At 42.0% G+C, this 23,880-nt stretch overlaps 1 protein-coding gene across 1 annotated transcript in view; it reads left to right on the top strand.

Moving 5' to 3' along the window:
• FBLN5 (fibulin 5) overlaps nucleotides 1-23,880 on the top strand; it is a 62,414-nt gene that overhangs the window by 24,400 nt on the left and 14,134 nt on the right. Inside the window, exons 5-6 of the mRNA XM_063147635.1 lie at nucleotides 16,027-16,149; nucleotides 23,164-23,280. Coding sequence (XP_063003705.1) covers nucleotides 16,027-16,149; nucleotides 23,164-23,280 — 240 coding nt within the window. The remainder of the gene's footprint in view (nucleotides 1-16,026; nucleotides 16,150-23,163; nucleotides 23,281-23,880) is intronic.

The following is a 23,880-nucleotide window of genomic DNA, read 5'->3' as shown; positions in this document are numbered from 1 at the left end:
GGGCTTTCCAGCAGCCATGAGGCTTGCTGGGCTCGCCCTCTCCCCCTCCTGCAGCTTCCAGCGACCAATACAAGGTCACCTTCCACCTGTGAACACCCCCAGAGTGGCTCTCAGCAAGCACAGGCCGGTGGAAGAGCTGAGCTGGTCTCGCTCTGGCTGGAAAAGTCTGGGTAAATCCCCGACGTTATCAGCCACACGTCTTCACCTCTTTGCCCTGGGGTGGCTTCAAATCTGCAGCTGCGTCATCTAACTGATGTAGCACAGATTCAGAATCACCCCACGGCAAAGATGATCTCAAGCCCCCTGGACACCCTTATCCATAGGACTGACAGGGACACCTCAAAATGGGAGGCAGGCCTCCTTAAGAGTTTAATAAATCCTCTTTAGAAATGTCCCCCAGTTAGTGTGTGATCTTTTCTAACTGGCATGTACACATAGATCAGATCTAATCCCTACCCCCCACAATGCTTTGCAGCCAAGCATTTGATGCATTATTGACTCTGAAGTACTTGTTGATGGGATCATATTAGTGTTGAAATTGTTTCTGCAAAAAGTTGTTTTCTGACTCACTCTAAGGCAGCTTGGCATTTTTCCCTGGCTACATTTTCCATCATTATGTGGATTAGTTATGGCCCAAAGCCTAATTGCATTTTCTCTGTTGTTTCAGAACATTCTGTATGATTAACCTATGAGGCTCTCACAGGATTTTGCCGTTCACGCATAACAAAAATGTATTCCAGGAAAGTTTCATTCATAACCTCAAAATATTGCTAATGCTTATGCTAAAGTAGATAAATTTCACTGATTCACTTTTGTTTATAAAAAGCACACAATACTATGGACAAAAGTGCATTTCACAGTGCAGTATCATGTAATAAGAAGGCAAAGGTCCCTTCTCAGTTTCAAAGATGGTGCACTGCAAGAGATGGTGAGCTTCCCTAAATAAACAATTTATTGCACAGTCATGATTGGCAATGCAAAGAAGTCTGCAGGTCCATTGCACGATGTGATCAACCTCCAGTACATCTCCCACGCTATCCGCACATAATCTCACTTTTAAAAAGAATGGAAATAATGCGATATTTAAAGTAATCAGTGGGATATCGCAGGATCTCCTCAGGGTGTAAAGTCGGCATTATGCTATAATGCCAACACTAGGTTGAGCTGTCTCATTAAACACAATAGACCCTTTCCAAGAAGGGACATTTTCAATTCAAAATCACATGTAAAGGAGCATGTCATGAAGGTGGAAAGACTGCGGAGTTCAAAAGCCCAGGTAAGGTTGCAGGATCTTTCCAATATTTAGAGAAGCTCAGTACACTGAAAGAGAAAAAGGGCAGGTGGAAAGGGAGCACTTAACCCTTTGTCTGGCACTTAATTTCCCCTGAAAATATCCCCAAGTTGTGCTCTCCACTACTCTCACCCCTGCCCCATGGCAATGTTACAGATCCATGTTTGTGAAATTGAACAAATGTCCTGAAGATGGACAGTGAGATAAACGAAGGTCCTGAGCATTGATAAAGCACCAGGAGGGAGATGTTACAGGGGAAATGCATTTGGCACAGGAAGGATTAAGCATGCTTTTCCCCACGGGGTGGGCAGCTTTGCACTGGAGAAGAGACTGTAAGGCTAATGTTATATGCAGTTGCAGTATAATCTGTAGTTTAATACATAGTGTGCATGATGAAGATGATGATGATGATTTAAATGACACCATTGGGCCGTATCCAATGAGACACTACTACTAACATAAATGATGTACTATAGGTTGTTTATGCTAGCATGGCAAAGCCAAGCATGCTTAAGCACAGTTGGCATTGCACGAGAGATCATTTATACTAGCACAACGTTAGAATAGCGTCACATTGGATATTCCCCATTGTGTTCATGGCATTTTATGGAATAGCATCAAAAAGACAGGGTCCTGCCCTGAGTATTTTATAATCTGAAATTTGGCATGGGAGGCAATAGAGGGAAACGAGGCAGGAGCCTGAACCGGGGAACAACATATATTCAGTTCAGTGATACTTACCTAAGCTTAGTTCCTCTATGGAACCATGCTTCTAATTCATGATTTAGTGCATAACTAGAAGTGTGGGGAACCAATCCAGTTTTATATGCACATAAACTGACAAGGTGATACTAATGTTTTTTCATGGACCTGATGAAGTAGGCTGGCGGCTACTGAAGCTCATGCCAGATACACCAGCTGTCTTACAAGGTGCAACATGCTATTTTGTGCTCTCACAGTGAAAGGCTGATGTGGCTGATTTTCTGGAAAGGGTTAAGAAACCCCCCCTTCCCCATCTACACCCATTTCCCATTTAGTTTGCAGCCTCTATGGCTGCATTTTGTCAGACAACAAAGAAGTTTAGGAACAAGCTACATGCAATTGAGTATCACATGAAGTTGGGCCCTTCCGTGTTCTTTTTGTTTATTTGTGGGTTTTTTTAAAAAGTAGAACTCCATTTTTAAATGAATAAATGCAAAACAGAGCTTAAATGAATTATTATTTGATCTGGGATTAAAGGCATTTCCAGTTGACAATACCACTTGAAACATGCCAAAAAAGAAAAGAGGAGGGCTTTGTAATGTGTAAGTTTGAAAAGAACATTGCATAGTTCTTGTCCATTTAATGGTAATGAGGACACAGCTGTTACATCCTTCAAGCCAATAATTCTCAAGGAAGTTTCTCCAGTACTGGCTTTCAACCACCATAACCTTTTTGCTTATGAAGAAGCCCCAAAGCCACATTGCTTAGAAAAGAATTACTTTAACTTTATGGGGATTTCGCTAGGAGCACATCTGGCTGAGGAACAGACCCAAAACTTGAATGAAATTTGAAAAGTAATTTCATTTCTCCTGGATAAACTGTCTAGCTTCCACAAAGCCAAAGATCACAATGTCTTGGCCATACAAGGATGGGTAGCTTTCTTTCTTTTTTTCAGAACTTCCACATCAGGATTTCCCGGGAGGCAAATGGCAAAGATGGTGGATCACAGATGTCAATGAGAAATTCACTCTCCCCATCCAACAAAACTGTTCAAAATTTCCATTGCCTTAGGTCTAGGAGAAAATTACTGTTAACATCTGAGGATCATGGGTTGCCACAGAAGTGTTGGCCAATTTCCAGATGCCAATACTACTATCATTTTAACATTTAGTGGCAAGAATGTATTAAGTGATTACAGAACATAAACGATACAGTATGTGATCCAAGAGCTTCCAACCTGAGTAAGCTTCAGAGCTGATGATCTGAAGATATGCAGTTCATTTAGTTCAGAAAGGGTGAGCCATCAGAGAATAGTTCAGTCTGTGCCCAATGAGTTGCTCCGACTGAGGAGCCTGGCCAAAATCAACACTCTGGAGTAACCTGTGCAATTCTGGTCACCTCAGGGCTGTCTATATATTTTAAAAGTCCCACAGTGGCACCGTGTCAGTTATATGATGCAGCAGCCACCTCAAAGCCACCACAGGGCTTTCCTGCAAATCTTTGAATTTAAAAAGTCGTGGACTTACCCTGACTTTTTACGCTGGAGCAAGTTGACAATGGTCCTTCCACTGTCACTCCAGTGTAAGATGTATTTAATTTATTAAAACCACAGTCTTCTACATATCTCATAAGTAAGACCTATTTAACTCAATGGAGTCTACTCTTAAGAAAGTGGTATAGGATTGCAGCCCAGAAATATTTTTAAGCTACCCATCATACTAATATACCATGGGAGTAAACAAAAAACATAAGAACCAAACAAAAAACATAAAAACCAAAATATCCTACAGATATAATACAATCAAAACATAGAACAACTATTATCTCTTTTTGCATTCATCTTGGATGCTCACCTGCCTTGCACACCAGCAGTGTGTCTGTGTCAACTGTCTGTTACGCTAGTTCGATAGTCCCCATCATAAAAAAATTTCTTCTGTCTAATAATTCTGTTTCCCATGTTCATTCTTTGTATATATTGTCTATTTACTTCTGTTCTCATCTTACTCTGGCCTCTTTTCAGATATACTTTCCCCACTATCAGTCAGAAATCAATTTCTTCCACCTTGCTCTCTCCCAGCACTCTAAGGCACTCTCTTCATTTGGCCCATATTCTGTATACGGATAGATAGCTACAATTACGCTATTTTATATGCAAATAGTGAACTAATTCTCCAAGCATGGATCCATAGGTAGCCAACATGGAGCCATCACAAAATACCTTTGAGGGGGGGAATTAAGGAGAAGGACCCTAAAACAAGTGAGGACCGAACATGGTCAGAGCCCACAACGTGCTTACTGGCATTTTGTTGTAGGTCTCACTTGTCATGGCTATTAGCCATTGATAGACGTATACTGTACTCATATGGATCGTTTATTTTAACACACTGATACACTGCTAGTCAATTTTGTTTACCGGTGTCATTTTCATTCAGTGGCCTGGTTCAGACAACACTCTAAACTATGCTGCTTAACCACAAAATAAAAAGCAGCATGGTTTAGCGTGTTGTCTGAACCAGGCCAGTATTACTTCTTGGGACAGCGTCCGTGGCTATCATCATAATTCTTTCGTTTTTTCAACATTCCTTGGCATTGTATTCTTCAAGAAGCAGTGAAGCTTTTGCTGCTCTTGTAAAATGCTACAATTGATATTTTTTGCTTTTTTTTGCATGATTTATTCCTCTTATACAAGTTTCATGATTTGAAAATTTAGACATAGACTTCCAGGTCTCTGAACAATGGATATGCAGAGAGATGCCACCTTCTAGAAATGCTTGTAGGTTTCTGGTTGACAGCTGGTAGGCCCCTGCGTGAACAGAATGATGGACTAAGTGGACCCTTGGTATGATCCAGCATGGCTCTTATATTCTTACATTAATGGATGTTACACTATAAGACTGAGGACAGATGTAACTTTTTAAGAGCAGTGGAAACAGTATGAAAGTGCCCTCAAATTCATTCAGTATTTTGTTGGCCTTCCTAAAGGCTTGGAACTAAAGCTTTAATGACTCATTTCAAATGTACCGTCAAGGAGTTCACGCATTAGTGGGAATGTAAACTGATCAGCATTTGGAGAAATCTACTAGCTGCCTTTTTTCTTTCTATTAATGATTTCTCCAAGCTTCCTGGAGACTGTCTATACACGGGGAAAGCTCTGCAATGGCTGTGGATCTGTGTTGCATTGGTTAGACGATGCGAGCACAGCTTCGCAGCCATGACAAGGCTTCCCCATGATGCTGCATTTTGAAAAAGTAGGGATTTATCCTGACTTTTTCAAACGAAGCGACATCAACATGGAGCTTCTAGTGTAACGTCTCTCTGTGGCCAATCTGGGGTCAACCTGGGGGTGGAGCTGTGTGGAACGTGACCAGCGATTGGTCACCTTCCACCAGGAAGAAAGCAGGGGCAACTCTGGGACCCTGATGGCTGCCCACAAACCCTGCGATCTCTCCTCAGCATTGGGATTACTTGATGCCGCTCTGGAAGAGAGAAAGTGCAGGGTTGAAGAGGGAAGCGGTGCCAACCTGGCACCCTGAAGACAACCCCAAGAGAAAGATAACAACACATATGTAACAAGCCATGCTGGATCAAACCAAGAGACCATCTAATACAGCATTCTGTATCTGCAATGGCCTACCAGATGCCTCTGGGCACCTTACAAACAGAGCACAAGAGCAACAGTTTTCCCATGATTGTGCCTTGATCCTCCAGAAATTAGTTCCCTTTTAAAGCAGTTCTTGTAGTTTTGCCTTCACCTACTTATTTAATGACTAATGTCCAGTGAAAAAGAGAAAGTAGCTTGCTATACTATAAAATCCTAGTGATGTTTCTCAGTGTTCTCATTCTGGCTCCGTTTCTGTTGGCATTTTTGCTATTAAAGGAGTGGTAATAGCAACTTCATATTTAATCATTTAAAATGTGACACTAGTTATCTGTGATTATAAAGTGATTGTAACATGCATTGATAACCTACTATTTTTATCCCATTTGCATGAATGGACTATTCTATTAAAAAGTGGAATAATAATAATACTGTTATATCCTACTCTGCTGCCTTCTTTCTCTGCAATCATTTTCTACCAGAATCTGTGGTGGTTGTAAATTAATGACTTTAAGTGGAATTAGAGCTCTTCCTTCAAGGGCCCAAACCCTCCCTTTCCACCCTTCCATTTTTCTGCATTGATTGGTAGCTGACAGCCACCATATGGCCCTACTTACGGTTCTATGCCCCCCTTAGACAGCTTCTCCCATTAAGCCACACTTTCCTGGAAATTGTATCAGAAAGTCATCTGCTGTTTCTGAGTTTATTTTCCAAGTAGCAAATTCTGGCCTTTGCATTCATTCCTAATTCTAGCATCCTTTTGGGAATCTTTTGTGTTATCGTGGCTGAGGTGAAATGGTTGGGGGACATGAGAGTTTCCACTGTGAATTTGGAAAGTGCAGAGATTAGCAACATCATTATATTCCTTGCTAGTTAGTTTTTTCTCTTGACTGGGGTGGCCCGTATTGTTCTGTTTGTATTGGTCATGAGTACTGAATGTTGGATAGGATAGTAGTTGGTGGTGCCCAATCTGTGTGCATGCATTGTTTAATGTAGGATGAAAACTGGCATCAACACGAGTTAACTTATAAAAAATTAGTTACATTACATCTGCAATGAGTCATTTACCCTTTATTGCTTTATAATAGTGTGTGAAGCTGGGTCCCTAAACTCCTTTACAGAGGACAGTCCTCTATTTTTGCATTCCAAGGGTTGGATCCAGCATTATGATACCACAAGCAGAAGCTTATACTTGCAGAATGGGACTTCCGCAGCCTCTGTCTTCCCTGCCATAGCCCCCCTCCCAATCTTCTTTGGGAGGTAATCTCCAACCCCAAGTCCAGTATGAAGAGAGGGAACCATAGAAAGCGAGAATCGGGGCCTTGAAGTTGTCCATTGACAGCACTTGGCCACAGTCTTCCCTCCTATGGTGAGATGTCTTGAGTTTCTATTTAAATTATAGTAATGTTTAGAGTTCAACCCTTTTTAACTATGAGGGGCTCTGCTAGGAAGGAGAGGTCCTAAAGAGACTGTGAGGAGAGAAAAGGAGGCATAGACTGTAAATGAAAGTTCTGAAGAAATTGTAAAAAGTCAGAGACAGAGACCTGGTTCTTATGTAATGCCAACCCAAAGTACGGGTTGAGTATAGGTTCTTGTTGGATTCATAAGTTGTTATTACATGCAAACCCTGCACTATGGTTTAACTATAGGTTGTTAACCATGAATAAGAAGAGAATCCATGGGTTGTGCACTATGGATTGTTCATAGTTAATAAGTCATAGTTAAACCATAGTGCAGGGTTTGCATGTAATGACAATCCATGATTCAAGAACAGCCCATGATTCAACAACCAGCGATTCTCAACAGTTGGCATTATGGGCAAACCACATGAGAAACAAAAGGGTTGCTGCAAAAGGGTTAGCGACCTAACCATGGCTTTGCATGTTGTGTGAACAGGCCCATCGTGTTCTATAACACTGGCAGTAGCAAGAGAGAACAAACACAACTGTTTCCAGCAATAGAGGAGGTCAGAGAGATAGGGGGAAGGAAGGGGAGGAGCAGGAAACCAAACTATAGGCTATAGAGAGCCTAAGGCTAGCTGTGGTCTAAAAGCATTAACTAGCAAGTTGCAACACTGCCACCTTCCTGTAATTTGCAGACAATATTCCCAATACATATCACCATTGGGCTCCCTTCTGCCTCTTTTATTGTTTAGAGTCTTACTTTAATTGATTTTTACTTATTTGAGTGTTTACTTTCCTTCCTTGGCTTCATTTTAAACTGGAATAAAATAAATGTATTGCTAACATTACACTCCATCACACCAGCATTTTAACATGCTCTCAACATGCCTGGTGTCTGGTTTTGCAGCACAGTACTCACATGACGTCGTACTCATCCTGCTGTGATCACACCGTGATCACACTGTTTCCCCCTCCTCTTCCGTTTTATTTTTGTACAGGGAAAGTCCAGTTCTATTTGTCATGCATGATGTTCTTTTTGTCATGTTCTGTTCCCGTGTAATTTCCATTATGATGCTATTTCAGATCATCCTGATTTTTCTGCTGGGGGTGTGGTTTTGGAAGGGTGTGTGTATATGGCGGTGTCACTGATGAAAGCAGAGGGCAGGATGGTTCTTCCTCATCATTCTCCTTGGGAACGCCTGCTGGATTATTGGTACAGAGTTCGTTGAGTTGGTCCATCGTACTTTCGGTTTTTCAACTCAGTTTATAAGGATCCTAGGGAAAGTATTGTGTGTTTCCCCCCCTCCTCACTATCTCCTAAATTTTACAGTGCAGTGATACTTCATTGAAACAAGGATAGGTAGACCAGTCCACGGATGTGCAAGGGGTTGACTTTCCCTAATCCCTTAAGTACACCATTGCATCATTACACCATTTCAGCCTACCAGAATTGCAGTCAATTGCATTTGCGCAGAAATAAAGAAATAAAACATAGGAAAATAAGAATTAGGACAGGGGAAGGAACCCACATCCTACGTCCATCTCAAAGTCCCTCCCAGCCACAACAACCAATGAACTGCAAGGAGAAGGAGAAGGGAGGAGACAGGGTGGCATGCGAGCCCGCACAGGTAAAAGGATGCATGCACTGAAATAGCACTGAGATTGCGCAACAACATACACACGTGAAAGCGATCTGTGCTTGACACGCTGTGGAAACGGAGGTGGATGGTGCGGGGACAACGCGTAGGAGGGAAACCATGGTGTGATGGAGCTCATTGGCCATGCTGGTTGGGGTTAATGGGAATTGTAGTCTAAATGATTTGAAGGGCACCAGGTTAGAAGAAACTGATTTAGGAAGATTTTGCTAGAGTGTATGGTCATGATGCAATACTCTAGGTTGGAGATTGCAGCCATGATGGGATGGCTTTAGAGTGAATTTCCTTCTCATAAAGATAAACGTTTGTGCAGGCTGTCATCCTTTTGTCAGTGGTGTGCCTTTATTTTCATGTTAGTAGCACTGCTTAATGCAAAGTAAATATCAATGAGATATAATCAGCCTAATACTCTGCAAATAGGCAGCCATGGCAAGGGTTGCCTCTAGTGAGATGGCATGTGGTAGATCACATGCTTTGCATTAAGAAGGGCTGAGATTTTAATCCATGACATCTAAAATTAAAAGGATCTCAGGTAGCAACAGGGTTGGGAAACAATTCATCCAGAGACCACAAAGATCTGCTGCATGAATGTGTGTGTAGGGGGAATAGATAAGTCAGAGGCTGGAAGTGGAGAGAAGCAGCAAGATTAAGGGGTGAATGGGAGAGCGAGCGAGCAAGCAAGGATGGGGCCTAGGAAGGGAGGGGGAAGGGAGAGAAACAGTGGGGAAAGGGGTTGAGGGGAGAGAAATAGCAAGGCTAGGAGTGGAGGGAGAGACTGGGTTTGCAAGACAGGACAACCCATCATAGGTTGTCATGTAAAATAAGCCACAGTGGGTTGTCATGTCATCCGAACCCAGACCGATTCCTGCAGGGTGGCTTATTTTTCACCCACAAGCCACCCTGACGAGCCATGTCTTGTTCTAGGGGTTGCTTTACCCACAATGCGTTGGCATATCATCCAAAACTGGCATTGTGGGATGTGATGATCAAGTATACAGCCACTTGACAAGAGCAGCAAAAAAATAAAAATAAAATCTGCCCCTATTCCCAGTTGTGCTTGCCTGAGCTGCCTCAAGTCTCCAACAATGCCCAAATGGCATTTGCCAACCCCCTTTTAAAATTATTTTTTCAGCCCACAAAATTTGCGCAAATGGGGCCTTGCTGTAAAAGAGAAAGAACATCAAAAAGAGAACAAAAGGAACAATACATCCCATCATAGTGAGAAAGACTTTGACCAGGTGACTTGTGTTCCTGCTCAGTCTGCTGTCCAGATGTTGCTAACCGTTGATGGGCACTTTCCAGGTGACTGCTTTCCCTACTTATAGCTCTTAAAACCCCACTTAGGCTGGACAGCCCTTCAAATAGAGGATTATTCTCTCTAAAGTAGGACACATGGCCATCCCAGACACCGGTATCCTCTCAGTCATATCCTTGAATGTTTGGAGGCACACCCCTTTCTTTCACTTGTTAAGGTGTTTAGCACTGCAAACTCAGAAAATAGGCTCACTGCATAAAGTGCGAATTGGTCCAGAGTGTTTTCTAAACTAGAAAGTAATGAAAAGGAGGGAAGGCACCAATACCAGAGGTGGAGGGTGGGGGGGAGAGATGGAATCTCAAACGTACAGAAAAAAATAAATTTGGCCAAACATGATCAAAGATACTCTTCCTTAGGGGGACTTTTAGTTAGATGTACATTCAATGTGTCTGACACCAAGCTATGTGACCAAATGAATCCATCTTTTTACAGATCAAAAAGCTTATAAATAATTAGCCCAGGTAAAAATAAAACCCCAACATTAACAGCTTTGAGTATTCTTTCTTAAATATGGTCAACCACAATTTCCAAAATTATTTGGAACCTAGTATTTGATAAGAAATTTCCTTTTGCCATCCTTTAAAAATAAATAAAAATAATGTCCTTTCTAATAGATTTTTCTGCAGTGAAATCACGTGCTTTCTCTGAGTTTTCCTTTTCTCTCAAGATAATTTTGTTTGATAAGGAGTGCTTAACAATACTACATTCCTAAAGTACAGACCAAAGCCAAATGAAAACTACTGCTGTGTTGGGTCATTGTTATTTTTTCAAGGAGAGCCAGCTAGATTGGGAACCATCCAACACCAACTCTCTCAGCACCTGTTTAAAGGCAAATTTATGTGTCCAAAACCATTGCTTTAAGTGTTTTATATACATATATAGATGGATAGATAGCGTGTGCTTATCTCTCCCATTGTGACACTGAATACACAAATGAGACACAGCAGAGCCAGGATGACCTCGTTCCCACCAAAAGGGTCAGGGTAAGGCCCCGACATGTTTACTTCACAGCTTCACAGAAAAGCCCCGCAGTGGCTGCAAATCTGCGGCTGCGTCATATAACAGATGCAGTGCAGATTCTCAGCCACAATGGGGGCTTTGAGCATGTATAGACAGCCCCTGATCAGGATGCATCCAGACCAATAGGGGTATTTGTGTGTGATTCAATCTGTTCAGTATCCCATGTTCAATCGACCCTTGTTCCTGATCAGGCTTGCAGTTCTAGGGATCCTCATACGAAAGCTTGTACCATTCTGTAAGCCTGATTTTTGAAGTGATGCTGGATGAGAAAAAGGAAGCTGTGGCTGTGTGCTACCTCTAGTGTCAGAGGTAGTAAGCCTATATACACCAGTTTCTGGGGAACATGGGTGGGAAGGTGTTGTTGTGCCATGTCTGCTTATGGGTCCCTGGTTGACAGCTGCTTGGCCACTGTGTGAACAGAGTGCTGAACAAGATGGACCCTTGGTCTTCTCCAGCATGGCTCTTCTTGTGTTCTTACCCATGTAGAGGTTACATATGGCCAGTGTTGAAATTGGGTCACCAGTTCTTATGTGAGCACTGTTAGCATGTCAGGACGGTATGCATCCAGGACATGGATTCATGGTATGCCAGTGCTGCACTTCCTTATAGCCCATTAGTTAATCCTTATATAAAAGATACTAAAGGCGAAAAGCAACAGAGAATTGTTAAGCACAATTCCATATATATCAATGATGTTCACAGCAAAAGGACTTGGCAACAAATTAGACAAAACTAAGCAGTTTATTCCCATATTTATATAATATACTGTGCAATTGAATAAGGAATTTGCATTGTGCAAATGTTTGCACAATGCCCTCTGGTCCATTTGCTCTTGCTTGTAATTTTCCAAGGAACAAAAAGGTGCCAAAGAATGTCCTTGGAGCACTTATATGTATTTTTTTTCCTTGAGTATTTAGGTCCAAAGTAGCCAATACGGCTAAAACATTAGCTGTGTTTCATTGGAATGGTTGTGTCTGCTCTTTTCCTGTTACGTGTTTGATTTCACCTTTCTTCTTCATGGTGTCTGTGACTCACACATGTGGGCTATGTGCCTGCCCAGAACAGTCATTCAGAACATTTTAGAGCTGAACAGATTTTTAAGCAGGAGCCATACCCACCTTTCTGCGCACACTCCAGGCATGGCTCCTACCTGCCACCCAGTTCCTTTGCATCTATCACAACAACTGGCAGTGTGTCTCCATGCCTTTCTCAGGGTCTCATGGCTTTTTTCACTACAAATTGCAGCAACCCCCTTCTCTCTTCCTCTTCCTTACTTTCTATCTTCTCTGAGTTTTTCTCCTTTTCTGTTTTTTTGCCCCTTGGGGGCACATGGTCTCCAAAGCCTTCTTCAAAAAATGCATCCACTGTGATGGGAAGATGCCACTAACACAGACTGGACTCTTTGCACCCACTGCCAGGATTTTACTAAGCAGGTTGGCCAGAAGGAACAATATGGCTCATCTCCATGCCCTTTTGTGGGAGCAAGCTCTCAAGAAGGCAGATACAGATGCTCTAAACCCCCTCTTCACCCTGCCTTGTCCTCCATCTGCACTAAGCTGGCACTAGCCCTCTCTTGTTGTTGCTTATTCATTCAGTCGTCTCCGACTCTTCGTGACTTCATGGACCAGCCCACGCCAGAGCTTTCTGTCAGCTGTCGCCACCCCCAGCTCCCCCAAGGTCAAGTCTGTCACCTCCAGAATATCATCCATCCATCTTGCCCTTGGTCGGCCCCTCTTCCTTTTGCCTTCCACTTTCCCTAGCATCAGCCTCTTCTCCAGGGTATCTTGCAGGGCAATCGTCCCTGGTGTCGGGTGTACCAGCCCTTTCTCTTTCATCAGTTTCAGCCTGGCCTTTGGACCAACTATCGACCACGGCAGTTCAGCCCAGCTCAAAGACTTTGATAACAACAGCTGAGACCAAGAAGGTCAAACCTACCAAGTCCCAATGCAAATGCTCTGCCAGAACAACAACAAGAAGAAGATGCATGCAGAATCAAATCTGATGCTGAACCAAAGGCTACATCCACACTAAAGCAGTCAGTAGTGATGGTTTTCCAACCACCTTGTGTTCAGTCCCCAGCACCAATTTTGGCGAAACTACAACTCACTTGGGATAATAATTCTCTGATGATATCTAGTGCTTGGGTTAGTGTCAGAGGGTGAATCCAGGGGATGGTTCTCTTTGGGACCTTACAATCCCACCCCTTGGGATCACTCTCCAATACTGTCCCTTCATAAGTCTCATGTTTGCAGATTCAGATTTCCTCCTTACCCAGAAATTCCACAACATAGTTTGTCTTCTTGGAGTTTTCCTTCCTTCTACTATGAGGACTGACCGCAATGCATAATGTGCCCCTTCAATGGCATCATGATTACAGGGAAAGAGATGTTCTGTGTTACTATCCCTTCCATCAACAATATTGCTCCTCCTCTCCATAGTGAGCAATTGGAGATGCCCTCTGGCTGTACACCCCCAGCCCACACTTTATCAAAACCTCCTGACACACCAGTCACAGTGCCTAACTTGGCTACCCTACTGTTTGCCCTATGTTTGCCTCTTTCGGCTACCTTCCTCCAAGACACAATCCTTCCAAAAATTCCAACATACAACACCACATTACCACCATTAACAGTTATCCCACTGGTGACCCCAACATCACCTGTTACCAACCTGGAGCCACCAACTAAGCTACACTCCTTAGGACATCATGATTACTGCTCCAGTTCATCTCCCCCCCCCCCTTGTCTGTTGTGGCCTCCACCTCTACGCTAGATGCTGCTATGGGGGATCAGAGCCCCCTTTACCCTTTGGATGATGTCAAACCCTATGCAGAGCAGGAACTGAGAGTGGTGAAATCTTTGGGACTAGAGATCAAGGCTTCTCCGGTTCCTCTCAAACCCAGTCTCCAAGAGGGTGCAGCTGGACCTAGTTCTCCCAGTCATTATTCCTATGTTTCCCACACTTTTGCACATCATTAAACAATTATGGACGAAGCCTTCTGCCATACCTCCTACATCCAGAAAGACAGAGAACTTATACAGAGTCCAGGAAGAAGACTATTCCTTCCTCTTTAAACATCCCACACCTAACTCTGAAAGCGTCGCAGTCTAAGACTAGACAAAAAAAAAAACCCATTGTGCTTCTTTCAAATCAGAAGGGAAAAAATTGGACTCGATAGGACACAACGCACTGTACATGGAGCTAATCTTGAAGAGCCTCTGCAAGCTTCAATTGGTGCAAAACGTGGTAGCCGGACTGCTAACTGGTGCAAGGCATTAGTATCCTATTATTCCAATATTAAAAGATCTGCACTGATTGCCACTTGTTTTCTGGGCTCAATTCAAGGTGTTCATCTTAACCATTAAAGCCCTAAACAGCATAGAGACTGGATATCGAAGGAACTGTTTGTCTTGTTATGAACCTGTCCAGTTATTAAGATCTGCAGGAGAGGTGCTTCCGTGGATACTGTCACTTGCAGAACCCCCACTTGACAAGTGAGTGTATTCTGCAGTGTCACTTCCAGATTCCCTTTGTCCCTACTTTCTGTGCTTTTAGAAAAAGATGTCAAGTCACATCTTTTAAATTTGGTGTTTAAACTTGTGGTTTTAATGATGGTTTTAGTGTTGGTTTCATGGTTCATTCTCTCCCACCATGACGACTAAAAGTATGAGGGGGACTTCATTGGTTTTTCAAACTCCATTTGGATTTGGGAGGTGGGGAACTGGCTTGATGGGAATGTTTAAACCTCCGCTTCCCATGCTTGGTGTTCCTGTTCCAGATTGGGGGCTGCACACAAACAGTAATAGGATGACCATATGGAAAGGAGGATACGGCTCCTGTATCTTTAACAGCTAGATAGAAAAGGGAATTTCAGCAGGTGTCATTTGTATGCATACAGCACCTAGTTAAATTCCTTCTTCATCACAACAGTTAAAGCTGCAGGAGCTATATTAGAGTGACCAGATACAAAAGAGAGCAGGACTCCTGCAGCTTTAACTGTTGTGATAAAGAGGGAATTTAACCAGGTGCTGCATGCATATAAATGATACCTGCTGAAATTCCCTTTACTGTACAACTGTTAAAGATACAGGAGCCCTGTCCTCCTTTCCATATGGTCATCCTAAACAGTAACGTAAACAAAATGGTGATGATCAGCTGCTTGCTAAGTATTTAACATAGTTTGTAGGTTACTCTAAAGGAGTGATTTCCAGCAGCGAACTGCACAGAGGAAAGGGTTAAAAGCCCACCCACCCCCCACCCACCCCGGCATCACAATCCTTATTTGAATCAGGGCTTCCACATCTGCCTTTGGTTTTAGGGAAACATAGGGAATCTCAAGCATGGAATTCAAAGATACATTTAAACTTTAAATATTAAAGTAATGGCTAGTTTGACCCTGTACATAAAATTGTAATGTATGGTTGGTGTACACTTACAAAAGGACTCAGGCTTCAATCCTCTACACACTTACTGAACTCAGTGAGGATTATTTGTAAACATGCATAAGACTGTGCTGTCAGTCTCATTTAACTCTAGGGAACTTTATAGAAACATGCTTACTTAGCATCATTCTGGAAGTATGTTTAAGACTACAGACCTAGTGCCCTGGAGATCAGGTTTATAAAATGTCTGGCTGGAGAAGGTTGTTGTTGTTGTTGTTGTTTACAAATTCCCAGCTTGCATGTGTTCAGAAATGTTATTTACCAGAAAAGCAAACAGTAGATGTAACATGATATCAAACAAACTGGGAACAACCTCTGTCATTGAGTCAGCCCTATAAAAGACAGAGAGCATATGTTGGGTGGACATATTTCTCCTGAACTGCCAATGATTTTTGATCCACTCAGTACCTTGGCATAGGAAATATAATAGTGAATTATCTTCAGTGCCTCAGAGGCTGTGGTTAAAGCAGTTCCAAATGTATTTTGGCATTCCTCTTGATTTCTTTCTCAAGATCATAGGAATGGGACCGTTACAGTTAAAACAAACAGTGCTTTATGTCTGAATAATCATGTAATGCTTGATTATCCTCTGTATTGCAGATGTTGATGAATGTGCAACCGAATCGCATCAGTGCAACCCCACCCAAATCTGCATCAACACTGAAGGAGGATACACTTGCTCCTGCACTGACGGATACTGGCTCTTAGAGGGCCAATGCTTAGGTATGATATATTGTGGGGCAAAGTTAGTGATGCAGGGCCCTTCAGCCCGGGCAGGAGGGGGGGGACACACAAATAAGTACCTATGGAGTGGCAGATGATGTTGGCATAAGGGCAGCAGAAGCAAACCCCATTTTACTCCTGCAATCAAGATGGTGCTATGATTGAAGTGGGTTTAAAACAATATATGCTCAGAGTATTTTTTTTTAAAAAAAATCAAGATTGGAAAACAGATTTATTGATGCTCTAACATATAAGGAATGCAGAAGCAGTTGTACAGCATGGAATGGCAGCTGGAGGTGGAAGAAGAGAAATGTTAGCTGTGTACTTCACAACTGAAGTAATAACCATGTACATCTAAAGGAGTGTCCCATTTAGTCTAGTAGATTGGCTCCAGGGTCTTAAATTACCCATCAGCACCACTGGGTGAAGCACATTTTTTGAAACTGTTGTTTGTATTTGTATATGGTGGTTTGGGGAGAAAATTTGCGGCTGGACCATCAATGTTCTATCAAAGGAGAATGGCGACAGTACTAAAAGGGATGGAGTAGAGGAAACTTGGTTGATGCTGCAGCTGAGAAAAGTATCTGAACAAAGAAGGATTCCATTCATGATCCATCTTGATAATTGCCTGAGAACCATTATTCTCTGGATTTCCTTAAAAATGTTTTGTTTTTCTTTCCTTCCATTCTACCAGCAATTTATTATTACTAAAGGCAGATCCACATATTCTGTTCTTACACCAAAGAGCTCAGGGTGGCATAAATGAGGTTATCCCATTTTCTGCTTTTAACAAGGGCTAAGTGAGGGCAGGAAACATTTGGCTTATGATGCCATCACATATTATTATTATTATTATTATTATTATTATTATTATTATTAATAATAATAATAATAATTTCAATTTCTTAGATGCCTTTTTTAAAAAAGACTCAAGGCAACTTACCAACAAAATTAAAACATGGGGGGGGGAATTATCAATAAAATAACAAGACCCCCATAAAACAACTAAAAAAAACCATTCATTTTCCAGACATCACTTTAAGCCATGATGGGTTAATAAACTACTCACTGTAGCTTATTTTCAAAATAAGCTACTGTTTTCCCCCTTACGATCAGACAAATATGTTACTGTGCATAGCATATTAAGCTACAATGCATAATCTGAGTCTTCCCTCTTTGCCCTGTCCTGCTGCAGTCCTCCATCCCCAGCAGTGGTGCTGGTTCATCCATTGACAACATCGTAGCAGCAATCAGTTGCTAGGCAGATCATGGAAACAAAGATCTGCCACCTGGAGGAGAGCAGCAGTAGCAGTTTGGACCACTCTTGCCAAATGACTCTGTAGTAGGCAATCAAAATAACCTGCTGTGATTACATGATAACTTATGATGGGTTAAATAACCAACTCTGCAGACAGTGGGTTATCAAAGTGGGTTATTTTGGCCAAATAAGCCATCATGGTTGAAGACCTCCCAACAGACAATATGATAAGCCACAATGGGCTAAATAAGCCAGTCATTGACGACCATAAACAATTCAACTGATGTATTAAGAAGCCCATCATATGCCATCAAACTTGGGAATAGAAGCAAATCTTAACCTAGTGCCAAAAAGATAACAGTACTCACCCCATTGTAGTCTGCCAGGTCGACCTCGCTAGAGTAAGCATTCCACAACCAGAGGGCCGCCACCAAAAAGGCCCTATCCCTTGTTGCCATCCTCTGAACCTCCCTTAGAGAAGGGCCACTGATGTTGCTCATAGTATATGAGTAGGTTCATATTGGGAGAAATGCACTATATAGCTAAATAATCATATCATGGCATGCACACCAGTTGGCTGGGATCACTGAACCCAGCTACCAAAAAAAATGATTTGAAAAATGTTCCACTACATGAGAAGTTTTGGTGACAAATGGAGGCTACTTAGAAGCACCTGATATCAAATGTAAAATCAGCCAGCTGACACCCTATGGAAATGAGGATTAAGCATCAATTTCTTCCTCCTGCTGTGCTTCTCCACTTTGCAGCTGTTCAGTGAAGATATGGACTTCCATTATCAGGTTTCTGCTGAATGTGTAGTTCCAACCTTACAGTTGATCTGAATACAGCAGTAAATTCCAGTTTGGGGGTGGCGGGTGAGAATAGGACATCTTTTCAATTGAAAAACACGCCATTCATCTATGATGACTTTGTTTACAGGAAATACTCAGACGGAGATATCTTCCAATACCTTATCTCCCATCTGCTGTTTGCCAAAATGACTGAGTTGTTGGGAAAGATGGGCTATGAGTATAAATGTAGAATTGTCTAAGAACCTACTGCAATCACCCATAAGGACCAGTTGGAGCAGAGAAATAACTTAGAAATCATCATAGAGATCACATGAAGTCTGAAGGACAGCCAATTGTAAAACTACTTTAAATGGCAAACAAAATGTAGAGCCAAATGAGAGAGAAAATGATTATGTGATGGTGTTAATTAATTTTGGGGGCGGTGAGAAGAGAGAGAAAACTATTTCCAGCTTAATGTCAAAAGTATTCAAGTGCTATCCTGCAATGAATTTGACTTTTGGTTCGTCTCTTGTGTCTTTAGCCCATGGGGAACTTGTAGCCCTCCAGATGTTGTTGGACTACAGCTCACATCCATCCTGACAGTTGGCCATGCTAGCTGGGACTTCTTGGAGTTGGAGTTCAACAACATCTGGAGACTACCAGATTGGGGAAAACTGTAATAGAGTATTATTACAGATGGTTCCCCATCTGTGTTTTAGCCCGTACATTTTAGAAGTATATAAATCAATCAGTTTTGCCGCAGTTCAAGGATGTTATTCCAGACACACTAATGTTTTGCATAGATTTTGAAACTCCCATATAATGCAAGTGAACATATTTCAGTAGAAAATTACAGCTGGAATGACAGAAGTCAGTTTTAGGGTAGCAACTAGTCACTCTTTCCTTGTTTGTATAATGCCCTTTAAAATACATGATGTTTCAACTGCATGCATTGCAAACTTTGAAAAATAAATGCATGTGCGCTTTACATCGGACGTGTCATAACTTTGTTTTACATTTGGATATGTGTATACAAGTACAAATACAAAATGAAAATAGGAACTCAAAGAGACTATTAAAGGCAGAAGAAACTTACACGGTATGGGAGATCTGCCACTGAAAAAGCCTTCAAAATGGACTTGAGGTAATTTCCCCCACCACTCATACATGGAAGATGCGCTGAAAGATACACAGAATGTCTGAGAAATAGCCATTTGGATGCTTCCTCCTATTCCTCAGGCTTCAGCATGATATATTTTAATACGAGAACCAAATGTAAAACAAATGCTATCGGCTCCTATGAATTTGTGCTTCACCAGACACAAAGTTTTTCTAAAATTGGACGCATTCCTTATTTAGGGGTGATAGAACAGGGTTCCATCTGGCCATCCCTTGTCAGGCTTTTTTTGACAGGCACCAGGGAAAAAACGGTTTTCATTTTGTCACTTTAATTTCCTGGCCTTGGAATCTTGGGGCTTTGCTAGACGGAGGTTTCAGCCCGGGCTGACCCTGGGCTCACCTCTGAGCGTCCAGATGACGCACAGGGGATCCCAGGGTCAGCCAGGGCTGAAACCTCCTTCGGCCCGGGCTAACCAGAACCTCTTTTGGCCCGGTATTACCTGCGGCCTTGGGCTGAGCCTGGGGGAGGTGTGGGGGAAAACGAAGCCGGTGGGAGGGGGGAAGATCGGAGGCAGGGGTGGGGGGAAGATCGGAGGCAGAGGGGAAGGGGGCTGGTAGGTGGGCGGGTGACGAAGCTAGTGGGGATGGGGGGAAAACGAAGCCGGTGGGAGGGGGGGAAGATTGGAGACAGGGGGGAAACGAAGCCAGCAGGAGAGGGGGGACTCATGGCGAGGGTCAGGGAGCGGGGAGAAGGTGTGGGTTTTTTTAATGGGCCTTACCTAAGCAGGAGCGTTCCTGCGTCTGGCCCCTTTAAAAAAAAATGGCGGATGTGATGGGCCTTTGCTTTCCCCCAGCGCGTCCACGTCTAACAAGGCGCAACAGCCCATCCTACTTGTAGCACGGGCTCGCCACTCCTCCCGCCCGGATTAGGCGGTAGGTCTAGCAAAGCCCTTGGACTCCCAATTCTAAATCCAATGTTCTGTCCATTACACTGAAATGCCCATTTGGACTCAGCTGCAACCAGATAATGGCTCTCTCTGTTGACTGACAAAATACTACTGTGCTTTATGTGTTACCAAGTACACTCACCCACATCTCTCCTTTAATACATGAAAGAAGTAAGGTGAGATGTGTTCTAGGGCCCCTTTCAGAGGGCTACTTCTGCAACTGCTGTCTACATGTGTCCTGATCACTTTTTTATTCTGTCAGTTACCTCAGTTAATAAGCTTAAAGTTCCAGAAGAGCTGCTGCATTTAGTCTGACCAAAATGACAATAGATGTGCCAACTGTTATGCCATAATTATCCCTAAATTCCTATAGTATATCATCTTTTAATTACTTGTGAATTATGGAATGCCCTCCCACCTGATATTTGGGAGATGCAAACTGTGGCATGCTTCTAAGTATCAATTAAAGATACATCTCTTCACCCAGGCTTCCCTGAGTGATTGTGCTGCCCAGTTAATTGTTGTATTTATTATGATGTGTTTTAATGTAGATTGAGATGTATTTAATCTCCGTGGGGGGGGGGTAAGCAGTATATCAATCTATTTAATCATAATTTTGGGTACCTGTAGACTAAATTTCATAAATATGTGAGCCCATTTAGACATTTCTAAAAAATTTAAATTCCTTCACATGGAGTGGCTAAAGTGGTAATGGATGCAGCCATTTGGAAGAAGTTGTCTGACTCAGTCCCTCCATGGAAACTTACCTGTACAGAGCAGTGAGTGCAATGGCTGAAAAATATTTGCTGTGGTCATGCAGAACACTGTCAGAAAACAACTGTGATAATAGACAGTGAACTTAGTGAGTGTTGTGGGGGACACCCATATTTTAGTGGGGCTGTCACAAGGCCAGAGATAGCAGTTTCCCAGAAGGGGATCCTGCATACATATATTTATGTGTTTGGGGACTGGAAGTTCCTGCCAAGTCTGTGGTGAGACATAACTTCCTCCGTGCCTTCTTGAGGCTTCTCAGGCACTTCACATCTAGCAATTTGCAAATGTCAGATCCATCCCTTTATGTCACATGGAGGCAGCCTATAGGCTGCATGTGGCCCTCAACTGCTCTCTTTGCAGCCAACCTTCCACCACCCACTAGCTGATCAGCTATGCTGGGTGGGCAGGAACAGACTACTGTATCCCTATTGCTAATATCTGGGGAGGGGACAGGCAACCCCTTATTATCACAATGCAGTCGACATTGCTGTTTCCCTGCTGCTAATAGAGTCTATGTCAACTCATTGAAAATACCCCCACATGGTATTGCAGATGAACGTTGTTGAGTTGTAGCAGTGTAAATGGCTTTTATTACTACTATGCAACTTCCTTGTTTTTAACTTATTTTTTTACAGCTGGGGCAGACTCACTATCTCAATTTTCAAGCTATTTCTTCTGCAACATAATTTTTGCAGACATGCTCACAGTGTGATATTTTCTGCTCTGCTTCCTTCAAATACTTAGCTGGAACGTTATGAGCTTATATAACTTGAGAAATACAAATTTAAGCTGAAAAAGAGTAACTCTGTGATGATGTATTGATAACCAGCAGTACTATTCATACATTTATTAATAACAGTGATCTCCAACATCACAGGAGTCTACATTGATAATGCAGCTAGCAGCTACATCATCTTCCTTTTTCTTTTTCTACAATTCAGGGAGGTGAGGTTTAATGCTTCTCTCCCCAGCTGCAATTTTTCTGGTCTTGGGGGTGGGGGAAGGCCTCCATTGGTGCTAACAGAGACATTTTTCTATTATTATTATTATTATTATTATTATTATTATTATTATTATTTCTCGTTCGTGGTGGTTTTTCTAGATGAACATGTCGGGCTTTGCCAAGTCATGCTGTCTTTTACAGATTCAGGAATTTCCTGACAATTGAGCATGTTTTAATTATGACTGCTTTCTGGATGTTGGTGTGGATGTATTTTGGTAGGCCCAATTTCTGAAGGTTTTCTGTATAGTTTTTTTTACTGATGTGGCTAACAGAATAATAGTAACCTTTTCCTGTTGCTATAGTTCTTTGACTTCCATGGCCAGTGGTGTATATTTTTCTCTCTTTTCCTATTATTATTATTATTATTATTATTATTATTATTATTATTATTATAATATCTTTTCTATACCGCTCCATAGCCAAAACTCTCTGGGAGGTTTACAAAAGATGCCTCATAGCAGTATGTGTGAGATAATTATTGGCAGTATCACAGATGCGGCTGGTAGAATTAAATCTCATCACCTCCCGAACTGGATGGAAAATGTAGCTGCTACCTACATTTTTAACATAACATGTAGTTTGGTTGTAGGTGCTATGAGTAAACCCAGTCCTTGTTCAATGGTCTTAGATTAGAATCTAAGGGCCATTTCAAATGATCGGATGCTTCATTTTTCAGCACAGCTTGAGCCATAAATGTCACAAGATCAAATAGAGATATTGCGTGCTACCACTCGACCGGCCTTTAGAAGTTTACAATAGTGTACAAAAATATGGTTTGTGCGTCTGATTATCAGTTCAGACAGTTTGATCACTGTGTGCATGGAGTGATCTGGGCTGAAGTAGGCAGTCATGTGGCGTGTGTTGCTGTGAACTGGCATTCAGTAAATTGCATAGACAGACCAATAATGAAGGGAGGGGACAAGGATTGATGGGGAAAGATTGTGTGTGGTCTGATGGACCTGAACAACACATATTGATCATACTGTAGATTTGAGATGTGTTAGCAAATATTATTAGGAAATATTGGATGTTAACATTTGTGTCCAGGGTCTATGTAGTTATTGATTTTGCTGTATGAAAAGTGCACCTACTAGTCTCACTTGTAATTCACATTTTTTCCAGACATAGATGAATGTCGCTATGGCTACTGTCAACAGCTGTGCGCCAATGTACCTGGCTCCTACTCCTGTACATGCAATCCAGGATTTGTCTTGAATGAAGATGGAAGATCATGCCAAGGTTGTGTGTGTGTGTGTGTGCGCACGCGAAGTAGAGAGCATAGCACTTTTTATTTCCAGAACAGTAACACCCTTCAACATTTATGCAACATTAGGAATTCAGTGCCTATACTTCTACCAACTTCATTATTGGTACCATAAATATATGCTGAGTTGTATGTGTTCTATGCTTTACCTGTGCTGATTTTTAAATAATCAATATTGTGTGCCAGGAAGAGCTGGATTTCATATAAAGATTTGCGAATAGACAAACTCCCATCAGTTCAGCTCAAAAGTGTGCCAACAATTCCAAGCATCAAGGGAGAATGCTCATGCACTGAACTTTATTTTATGTTTTGAGCTGTAGAAGAATTTCTTGGGGAAATGGCTTTGCTTATTATTATTATTATTATTAATAATAATAATAATAATAATAATAATAATAATAATAATAAACAATATTTCTATACCACCCCATAGCCAAAGCTCTCTGGAGAGTTTACATAAGATTAAAACATTAAAAACGATATACAAAATTTAAAAACATAAAAACATACCACTGACAATATACACAAGAACGTACATCTAAAATGCCTCTAGTGTGGGCTCTCCCACACTAGAG

This window comes from Elgaria multicarinata, chromosome 2, assembly GCF_023053635.1.
Source record: "Elgaria multicarinata webbii isolate HBS135686 ecotype San Diego chromosome 2, rElgMul1.1.pri, whole genome shotgun sequence".
NCBI classification, from domain to species: Eukaryota; Metazoa; Chordata; class Lepidosauria; order Squamata; family Anguidae; genus Elgaria; species Elgaria multicarinata.
The sequence above is the reverse complement of the archived record's forward strand: the minus strand, read 5'-3'. Positions and strand labels throughout refer to the sequence as shown.